The sequence below is a fragment of the Macaca fascicularis genome, chromosome 1 (genome assembly GCF_037993035.2).
Source record: "Macaca fascicularis isolate 582-1 chromosome 1, T2T-MFA8v1.1".
NCBI classification, from domain to species: Eukaryota; Metazoa; Chordata; class Mammalia; order Primates; family Cercopithecidae; genus Macaca; species Macaca fascicularis.
In genome coordinates, this window is record NC_088375.1 from 62951261 (window position 1) to 62962315 (window position 11055).

At 41.9% G+C, this 11055-nt stretch overlaps 1 protein-coding gene across 9 annotated transcripts in view; it reads right to left on the reverse strand.

Annotated features, from left to right (window-relative positions):
• The window catches only part of RBBP5 (RB binding protein 5, histone lysine methyltransferase complex subunit), a 37668-nt gene extending 27041 nt beyond the window's left edge, over positions 1-10627 (reverse strand). For all 9 annotated transcript variants that reach the window (XR_012432142.1, XR_012432136.1, XR_012432139.1 and 6 more), the window contains exons 1-3: positions 10467-10627; positions 4530-4555; positions 3148-3320 (exon numbers count right to left, since the gene is read on the reverse strand). Coding sequence is in view for 5 of the 9 variants with exons in the window: in XM_065540519.2 (XP_065396591.1) it covers positions 3148-3320; positions 4530-4555; positions 10467-10485 (218 nt within the window). In the remaining 4 variants the exon portion in view is untranslated. The remainder of the gene's footprint in view (positions 1-3147; positions 3321-4529; positions 4556-10466) is intronic.
• Between the last annotated feature and the right edge of the window lie 428 nt (positions 10628-11055).

Below are 11055 nucleotides of genomic sequence, written 5' to 3' on the forward strand. Positions count from 1 at the left end.
CCTACATCACAGCAGTTCTCCTATGTCCACTCACTGTTGCCCCTTCAATCTCTTTTCTACTTGATGCTCTGAAGTTCTTTTTAAAATAAAAGCTCATCATGTTACTTTCCTGTCAAAATCTCTTAATGACTTCACAGTACATACAAGCTATGGTTCAAATTCATGAGTCTGGCAGAGAGGTTCTCCATGAGGACCTTGGTTTACCTTGGCTCTTGTCATATCATATTTCCCATACCACAACCCAGCTATCCTGATACCTGTAGTTCGCTATCGTACCATACTTGTTTCAAGCTGATATGCCTTTGCCTGTGCAGTGCCCTCTGCTTGGAATATATCTGGCAAACATCTACTTAACATACAAATTTAAAGTTATAAATTATCTGGCTGGGCGTGGCGGCTCACACCTGCAATCCCAGCACTTTGGGAGGCCAAGGAGAGCAGATCACCTGAGGTCAGTAGTTCAAGACCAGTCTGGCCAGCATGGCGAAACCCTGTCTCTACCAAAAATAAAAAAATTAGCCAGGCATGGTGGTGTGCACCTGTTAATTCCAGCTACTCGGGAGGCTGAGGCAGAATTGCCTGAACCCAGGAGGTGGAGGTTGCAGTGAGCCAAGATCGCACCATTGCACTCCAGCCTGGGTGACAGAGCAAGACTCTATCTCAAAAAAATAAAATAAAATAAAGTTATAAATTATCTCATCTATGACAGCTTTTCTGACCGTTAGTCCCCTCCAGTACAATTGATAACTTCCTTCTTTGTGCTTTCATCTCCACTAAATCTTAAATATAGTTATTGTATAGTACATACAAAGCTTTAGTACATGCACCTGTATACAAATCCACCTCCCACTAATCATCAAGAATTTCTCATTTGTTTTTGTGTCCCCAGAGCCTAACACAGCACCTGGTACATAACTCATGGTCAACACCTACTGAATGAATGAATGAATATATAAGAAAAACTATGGCACAAAGACATTCACTAAACATTATGTAATCGAGGAAAAAAAAACCAGAAAATGGTTAAGTAAATTATGGTTTATCAGACAATACACAGTCATTTAAAAAGTTGTTAAAGGCTACTCAAGCAGAAAAATGTCTAGACAGTATTAGGAGGGAAAAGTAAAATATAGAACATAGCACAATTACAAACTATGCTTTAAAAAATTATCTAGAAACTGAGCAGACATGGTGGCTCACAACTGTAATCCCAGCACTTTGGGAGGCTGAGGTGGGAGGATCGATTGAAGCCAGGAGTTCAAGACAAGCCTAAGCAACATAGCAAGACCTTGTCTCTATAAAAAAATTTTTTAAATTAGCCAGGCATGGTGGCGCACATCTGTAGACCTAGTTACTCAGGAGGATCACTTGAGCCTGGGATTTCAAGGTTGCAGTGAACTGTGATCATGCCTGTGACTAGCCACTGCACTCCTGCCTGGGCCACAGAGCAAGACCCTGTCTCAGAAACAACAACAACAACAAAAATCTATACATAGAAAGTAGTAGTATCTGGTTAGGAGGTCTACAGAAAATACTAGTTATTTCTGTTTTATTTTCCATGATTTTCTAGAATAAGTATATATTACTATATAATAAAAACACACGTATTTTTAATAGGTAAGAGTTCTTTTTTTTTTTTAAGAGACAAGGTTTATTGTCACCCAGGCACTGGAGTGCAGTGGCACAATCATGGCTCATTACAGCCTAGAACTCCTGGGCTCAAGTGATTCTCCCACTTCAGCCTCCTAAGTAGCCAGGACTACAGATGTGCACCACACATGCAGCTAATTTTTTTACTTTTTGTAGAGATAAGGTCTCACTGTGTTGGTCTCCTGGGCTCAAGGAATCCTCTCATCTCAGCCTCCCAAAGCTCTGGGATTACAGGCATGAGCCAATGCATCTAGCCAGTTCTAAAATTATATAATGATGATGGTTGCACAACTCTGAATATATAAAAACCTGTGAATTGTACACTCTAAATTTTATATTATGTGAAACACATACATACACACACACACACACACACCCCTACCTCTTAAAACTGTTAAAAATATGTGTATCTATTTAAACCTTTTTTTTTTTTTTTTTGAAACGGAGTCTTACTCTGTCACCCAGTCTGGAGTACAGTGGATCTCAGCTCACTGCAACCTCTGCCTCCGGGGTTCAAGCAATTCTCTTGCCTCCGTCTCCCAAGTGGCTGGGATTACAGGCACCCGCCACTGTGCCTGGCTAATTTATTTATTTTTAGTAGAGATGGGGTTTCACCATGTTGGTCAGGCCAGTCTCGAACTCCAGACCTCAAGTCACCTACCTGCCTCAGCCTCCCAAAGTGCTCAAATTACAGGCATGAGCCACCATGCCTGTATCTTTATTGCAAGAATACAACAAAAAAGAAACAGAAAGGCGGTGGAAGGAACCTAAGAGATCCAGGCCAGTGCTTCCTGGATTATTAGATATAAGAGAAAAGTTTTGGCCCAAGTCACCAGTACATTACTGGCCAAACTTTACTGTGATTCAAGCCTCCTCCCAATCCAATGCTTTATAATATCATTTAGACAAAAGGAGATAGACTTAACTTTGATCAGATTACGTCCTTTTTTTTGGCCCCAAGTTCATTTAAAAAAAATGCTGCCCCAAAATAAAATTTTCTGAAGCAAATAGTTTCAGAGAGTAAGAGTGAAATCAATGGGAATTCATGTAACAGCAGATTTCAATTGTTTTTACATTTGCTATAAAACCTTAATAACTATATTTCATTGAAGGAATAGTCACACTTGTGATCACTAAAATTACTGAAATTCAATAACCTGGACAAAATTGGACTCGATGACTTCCAAGCTTCTGTCCTAACCGAGATTTTTTATTCTAACACAATTATACTACAATTACAATCTGAAAATATCTCATTTCAGTATTGAGATATTCTCAGCACCTGACACAGATCCATAATACAATGAATTTCTCCCAAGAAAGGTGCTTCAAGGACAGCATGGACTCAGGATCTACAAAAACCATGATAAACTGTATTACTAATGGCTGAATATTTTAAAATCTAAGTATTAAAATATCCACAATGAGATTTGCAAATATGTAGTCATCATTCATTCTCCTAACTCATATTTAAATATTAATTTAAAAATGTCTTACCATAAAGAACACACTGGATGGATGTGTGCACTAATTATTTTAGCAATGCCTCTTGTCAAGAAATCCCAGATGACAATTCGGCCATCATTACAGCCAACTGCAAGCAGTGTGCCCCACCTGTTAAAGGTGCAAGTCAAAGCCATGCTGATACAATCCAAAGTTCCATCAGCTTCCTAAAAATTGAAACAAATACAAGAATAGAGACAACAATAGCCAGGTATCCAAATTATTTCCTAAAGGTTCTTTATCACTTGTGATACTTTTATTGAATATAAATTACACTGTATACCAAAATAATCTCTCTGTGTCTTCTTATATCTACTAAAATAGCCAAAATGAAGAAACGTTTATTAAAGCTAACCACAGATTCTGGAAACAGATGTGATCAATCCCTTACATCACTACTATAACTTTGTATAAACTTTCTGGAGGGCAAATGGGCAAAATATAACAGAAGTATTTAAAAAGTCGTATCTATTGATATAGTCATCATAATTATGGGAATTTATTCCAAGAATTTAAAACAAAAAGAATTTAAAAGAATTTTTTTTAAGAATTAAAAAAAGGCCGGGCGCGGTGGCTCAAGCCTGTAATCCCAGCACTTTGGGAGGCCGAGACGGGCGGATCACGAGGTCAGGAGATCGAGACCATCCTGGCTAACACGGTGAAACCCCGTCTCTACTAAAAAATACAAAAAACTAGCCGGGCAATGTGGCGGACGCCTGTAGTCCCAGCTACTCGGGAGGCTGAGGCAGGAGAATGGCGTGAACCCGGGAGGCGGAGCTTGCAGTGAGCTGAGATCCGGCCACTGCACTCCAGCCTGGGTGACAGCGCGAGACTCTGTCTCAAAAAAAAAAAAAAAAAAAAAAAAAAGAATTTAAAAAAAAAAACCCTGGAATAGCCTACAAAGCATAACATTAGAGAAGTCAAATTATTTCACATCAATACCAAGCTATTTAAAATAACCACAATGTCTATCCTCAAACATTCAAGTGTTACAAAATAGTTTTACACTTAAAAAAGCAAAGCACATGTATAGCATACATTTTGCTTTACTACGTAAAAACATTGATCAAAACAAGAAAAGCACACAAAAAAACCTACGATGGTGTTGTTTGTGAAAAATCCTTCAATGAAAGTTTTTCTTTTATTTAAAGGAAAATGAACTGTAAGATTACAACATCATGATAAGATTTCTAGCCCACACTGCCTATTTCCTCCCTGATCAAAATTATACACTAGTTCCTTATCATAGCAAAAGATATATTATCACACTTAATGCTTCTTTGTCAAAACACAAGGATCAAAAAGTATTTTCTGTTCTAACATAAACATCCACAAGTTACTATGTTCCTAAAATCACGGCAATACTATACTCTTACCTCTGGATAGTTCTGCCCAAAGGACTCTGCAACAAAGCAAAGAAAGAATTGATGGAACATGTACCACATAGCAAGGATCATACAACTCATGAACAGTGTATAGCAGTGGCTGACAAAACGAAAATGAAACGGGGATATGACGCCCTTTCAGGCATTCCATGAGGCCACATGGATTTAAGATTCTGCTAAGATGACTTGTTTACTCAAAAGTATACAGATGAGCTTTCCTGAGACTATATGACCTGGGATGTTGCAACAGAGTGAAGACAGGAGCAGATATGAGAAGTCCCCCAACTTCTATTCAGGCAAACATTCAAGACAGTTGTAAAAATGTCACAACAGTGGCATTTTCCTCACTAAATACTTTGTTTTTGAAAACAAAGTAACTACTTACATAAACATGTAATGGACTTATTATGGTTATTTCTAAATAATGTGCTTTAAAAATACTATCTCAGTTTTAACTTCTAAATTGGTAAACACTGGTAGGTAGATATCACCTACATAAACAAAAACTCTTTGGTGGTCCTCTACTTTTTAAAAGTATAATGGGATCCCGATACTAAAAAGTTTGACAACTGCTGACATATCCAAGTTAGCAATAGTCTTTCTCCATCATACCCTTTGGGCATTTCACAATTTATTTCCATATTTACTAACATAAGAGCAAGGAGCCGGGCTCGGTGGTTCATGCGTGTAATCTCAGCACTTTGGGAGGCCAAGGCGGGCAGATCACAAGGGAGTTCGAGACCGGCCTAGCCAACATGGTGAAATCCCGTCTCTACTAAAAATACAAAAATTAGCCGGGTGTGGTGGTGTGCACCTGTAATCTCAGCTACTCAGGAGGCTGAGGCAGGAGAATCACTTGAACCTGGGAGGTGGAGGTGGCAGTGAGCTGAGATGATGACACTGCACTCCAACCTGGCTGACAGAACAAGACTCCGTTTCAAAAAAAAAAAAAAAAAGAGCAAGGAAGGGCAAGAGTCAATTCATATCAGTCAAATTATCACAATTACTCTTTGAAACCTTGAAACCTTTACTAAAGGCAGCGATCACACCCCTTCCTAATAACAGCATTTAGGTTGTGACAGCAAATAGTAGTTGATTAAACATGAAATTCTCTTTATTTCTTTCAGTTTTTTGGGGGGTATTTTTGTTTTTTTTTTTCTTGACTAGCTTGGTTTTCTTTGTTTGTTTTTTTGAGACAGAGTCTCGCTCTGTCACCCAGGCTGGAGTGCAGTGGCACGATCTTGGCTCACCACAGCAGCTGCTTCCCAGGTTCAAGTGCTTCTCCTGCCCCAGCCTCCCGAGCAGCAGCTGGGATTACAGGCACATGGCACCATGCCCGGCTAGCTAATTTTGTATTTTTAGTAGAGATGTGGTTTGGCCATGTTGGCCAGGCTGGTCTCAAACTTCTGACCTCAAGGTATCCACCTGCCTCAGCCTCCCAAAGTGCTAGGATTACCAGCGTGAGCCACCACGCCCGGCCTAGTCCTTACAAATTTATGTGTAAAAGCCCATGTGGTGGCTCACGCTTGTAATCCCAGCACTTTCGGAGGCCGAGGCGGGTGGATCACCTGAGGTCGGGAGTTCAAAACCAGTCAGACCAACATGGAGAAACCCTGTCTCTACTAAAAATACAAAATTAGCCAGGCGTGGTGGCACATGCCTGTAATCCCAGCTACTCCAGAGGCTGAGGCAGGGGAACCTCTTGGACCTGGGAGGCAGAGGTTGCAGTGAGCTGAGATCGTACCATTGCATTCCAGCCTGGACAAGAGGGAAACTCTTGTCTCAAAAAAAAAATAATAAAAATAAACAAATTTATGTGTAAATGTGTTTATATGAGCAAACAAAAAGGTATAAAAGGATAAACCCCACTTAAAATTTGGGATGGGGAGACTTTTTTCTGTATGTGTGTGTATATATATCCATATATATATATCCATATAGATATCCATATAGATATCCATATATGTATTTATTTGAGACAGAGTTCGCTCTTGTCCCCCACGTTGTAATGCAATGATGTCGGCTCCCCTCAACCTCTGTCTCGCAGGTTCAAGTGATTCTCCTGCCTCAGCCTCCTGAGTAGCTGGGATTACAGGCACGGGCTGCCATGCACGGCTAATTTTTGTATTTTTAGTAGAGACAGGGTTTCACTATCTTGGACAGGCTGGTCTTGAACTCCTGACCTCAGGTGATCCACCCGCTTTGGCTTCCCAAAGTGCTGGGATTACAGGCGTGAGCCACTGCACCTGGCCTCAACTGCTTGTAATTGCTTTTAGCTGGATTCCCATAGCTCATTCATTTATTGTGGTTCTATATGATACACAGTTACTTGTTTGTCTCTCCTCTTAGCTCTATTTACCAGGGCAAAACTGGTATCTTATTTCAATGTTTCAATGTTTTTCAAACAGTAGGACTCAACCCACCATAAATGGATACATTAATTTAGTGAGTTGGAACAAGTGTTTCAATAGATTAGAAAATATCAGCCAGGTGCAGTGGCTCACCCCTGTAATCCCAGCACTTTGGGAGGCCAAGGCGGGCAGATCACGAGGTCAGGAGTTTGAGACCAGCTGAGGCAACATGGTGAAACTCCGTCTCTACTAAAAACACAAATAAAAAAAATTAGCCGGGCATGGTGGCACATGCCTGTAATCCCAGCTACTCGGGAGGCTGAGGCAGGAGAATTGCTTGAACCCAGGAGGCGGACGTTGCAGTGAGCCAAGATCACGCCATTGCACTCTAGCCTGGGCGATAGAAGCAAGACTCCGTCTAAAGGGGGGAAAAAAAAAGAAAAGAAAATATCAGAGGACACTGAACATAACAAGGATTAAGTATAATCCTAAGAAATTTAGTTACACGTGTGTGTGTGTATGTACATATAGTGAACTGTGATAGAATATATATTTCTTACTGTGATTTGTGGTAAAAATAAGTTTGACAAATGATCTTATTTATCTCCAGTGCACACAGCAGGGGCTCAAAAAGTGGTTGCAGAAGTAAAACTAGTGTCTACCTATGAGCCACTTGAGTAACCACCTTAAAAATACATTGTCATTCATTTCCTTCATCTGGCCAGATGTCCTTCAATATGCTTCCACAATCACATTACTTCTGTTCCTTTTCTTTTATCTGTAGTCATTAACTTTCTCACTTTAAAATACAGTCATTTTCAGAGATTGTTATCTTTTGGACCCAGGCTTCTTTAATTTGTCTAACCTTCCAATGCTAAATATTCCTTCCTGGCTGGGCACGGTGGCTCACACCTGTAATCCCAGCGCTTTCGAAGGCCAAGGTGGGCAAATCACTTGAGATCGGGAGTTCCTGACCAGCCTGGCCAACATGGTGAAACCCAGTCTCTACTAAAACTACAAAAAATACAGCCAAGTGTGGCGTTAGGTGCCTGTAATCCCAGCTACTCAGGAGGGCTGAGGTAGGAGAATCAGTTGAACCTGGGAAGCGCAAGTTGTGGTCAGTCGATTGTGCCACTGCACGCCAGCCTGGGCAACAGAGCAAGACTCCGTCTCAAAAGATGAATAAAAATAAATATTCCTTCCTAAGTTTTATCCTAATGAATCTTCTGTATCATTCAAGAAAAGCCTTTTGCAAGTCCCTGCTACTCTTTCAAAGTGCTAGTGTCATCACCTTTCTTCTATCCTTAAGTTTTTAAAAATAAGGGTCAACCTTTTGCGCTTGTCTCCCACACCATTCTAAAATCACTGTAATCTGGCTTCTGTTCCAAGCTGCCAAAGGACTAATCAGAGCAACCCATTCTAAGCCCTCAGACTCAGCTGCTCTGATTGGCTTCTATGAAGACACCACACCAATCTGTACTCTCTTCTTCCTCTACATAGATTAATACATGGAAGGCACTTGAAAATCTGCCTAGCTCAGAGAAAGTACTTTATAACTGTTAGCTAACTTGTTATCTTCATTTATTCCTCCTCTTAACCCCTAACTACAGATTGTGTGCTTGGCAATTTTCTTTTCTCCCCCTCCCACTTTTTCCCTTAATCATGCCTCCATCTATTCACAAGGTTTCAACGAGCCCATCTGTAAGATTACAAATCTCTCCCATAAATCCAAACCTGTCTCCTGACCCCTAGACCACATTCAACATCTCCAAAGCTGTCTTTTTCCAATGTCCTTACACTTTATCAATAGCATCATTATTTGCTCTCACCATTTTTCACGTAACTCTCTTACTCATCACCACTACATGCAATCTATTTGTCATCCCTACCTCCTCAACGTCTTTTCTATTTCCTAGCTCAGGCCTTCCTTATCACTCATGTAATCTACCCCTCCAACCTGGTTTTACACTCCTCCAAAACTGAACTCCACATCGCTGTCAGACAAACCTTACAGACTCACAGCTCTGACTGAGTTACTAAGTCAAACCCTTCAATAGATCTACCCTACCTTCCCTAAAAACTCCAAACTTTTCAGCTGGGCATTCGAGAACCAACACAAAATAGATGGCACCAATCCCATCCCTTGGCATTCTCTTTATCCACAACCTGGCCAAGCAGGAAAATTCATCCCTCCCATATCTTCATACTTCAGCCTGTTGATATTTTACCAACCTTAAAAATCCACTTAAGGCGGGACACTTTGGGAAGCTGAGGTGGATGGATTGCTTGGGGCCAGGAGTTTGAGACCAGCCTGGCCAACGCAGTGAAACCCCATCGCTACTAAAAATACAAAAATTAGCCAGGTGTGGCAGTGCGCACCTGTAGTACCAGCTACTCAGGAGGCTGAAGCATGAGAATCACTTGAACCCAGGAGATGGAGGTTGCAGTGAGCCAAGACTATGCCACTGCCCTCCAGCCTGGGCGACAGCGCGAGACTGTCTTAAAAACAACAACAACAACAAAAAACTTAAAACTCCAACTCCTCCACAGGTTTTGGGGGTTTGTTTTTCCTGGTTGACTTCTTCCCTTGCCCCAAAGACATTCACTCTCTGTTCCAAACATTCTTAGCAACTGGTAATGGTTCTTTCAGGCCTGCCTACATTCTGCAATATCCTACGGCTATTTTACATAATCACCTTAAACTCCGTGCTTAATGAAAAGCTCTTTAAGGGCAAAGACCATTTTTTATGTATCTTTGCAGCGCTTTTGACAACACATCTTCTGATTTTCTTTAAAGAGAAACCTAACCATTAGGAACAGCAAGTCGGGCAGAAGTCCTCGAAAACCTCAGTTACCCCTAGGATACCATGCTAAACGTCACCTAATGAAAGTCCAGGAGAAAGGACCTACAGTTTTTAAATAATCTGGATAGGAGGTAAGGAGGAAATGACTCTAAGTGAGGATGACAAAAGACAACTTCCTCCATATTTCACACTTCAATGTTTTACACACCGTCCCTAGTAAAGGACCTTAAACAGAAAGTTAGGATAATTGGATTCCAGTGCCAACTATGCCATTTACTTGCTTAGTGCCTAGCCATTACCCTCTAAGCCTTTATTCATCCGTTCAATGAGAGGCTTCTACCAGAAGAACTCCAAGTCCCCTCCTTGGACATCTCGTTTCTACAAAAAGATCAACCTGTCCAGGAACCCAATTCCCTGACAAGTCTTCAAAGCTTCATCCCAAGCCTCACTTCTTCAAATTCCATCTCCAACAACTCTGGTCCTGGCTGCTCTGGGCTACTTCAACACCTGTGATCCTTATAATCAAACCTAAGTCACAAACTGTCTGTCCCCATCGCTCCATAATTGATACGAAAGTGGCCTCGGGAGGGGCAATGCAATCTACTCGGGCAGAAGGTGCGCTTCCTCCTCCTGCTGCTGCTCCACATCAGGTGTGCCCAATGATCCATAGCAGACCAGTGTCCCTAAGGTTGCAGCCTGACTCCCCTCCCGCCTGGGTTCCCTCCTTTCCAGTACTCAACGCTTCTCTATAACGCAACCACAGCCCTTCTCACCCAGCAACTCGAGGTTCATCCCTGCGGACCGTGACCGCCCGGTCTCAGCTCCGGCAACAACGCCTTCTCCCCGGCCGGCTTCAGCAACTTGCGTCTAAGGGGTGGACGCCGCGAAGAGCCTGGCGCAAGCTCCGGAGACTTTCGGACTTAGAAGGCCCCGCGGCTTCCGCTTTCTTCCCCCGCCTTCCTTGTTCGTTTCAGGTGGGCTGCCCAAATATATGCCTGACCAAAATCAAGCATAAACTTCTTCGGAAACAATTAATTATGATATTTGCTGAGGTACAACAAAGTTATCGTCACTAGGGACTTTAAATAGCGAGAGAATTTAAGGCTATTTGCTCCGGGAACATGTAGATGAGCTAGAAATTCCAGGCATACAGTTAACCTACTAGTTCTTGGCCTGTTGTGTTCAGCGGAGTTGTCCGGGCGGGCTACCTCAGATTTCGCAGGAAAGGTTCCGGGCAAGTCCTACTAATGCAGGAAAGCAGGGGAGGTCGTCCCCTAGTGCTCAGGTGTCTAGCGTTTCTGACCTCACCAACGCGCGTACTTACCCTGAATGTAGGCGGCGTTGCAGGCTGTTTCAGTCTCG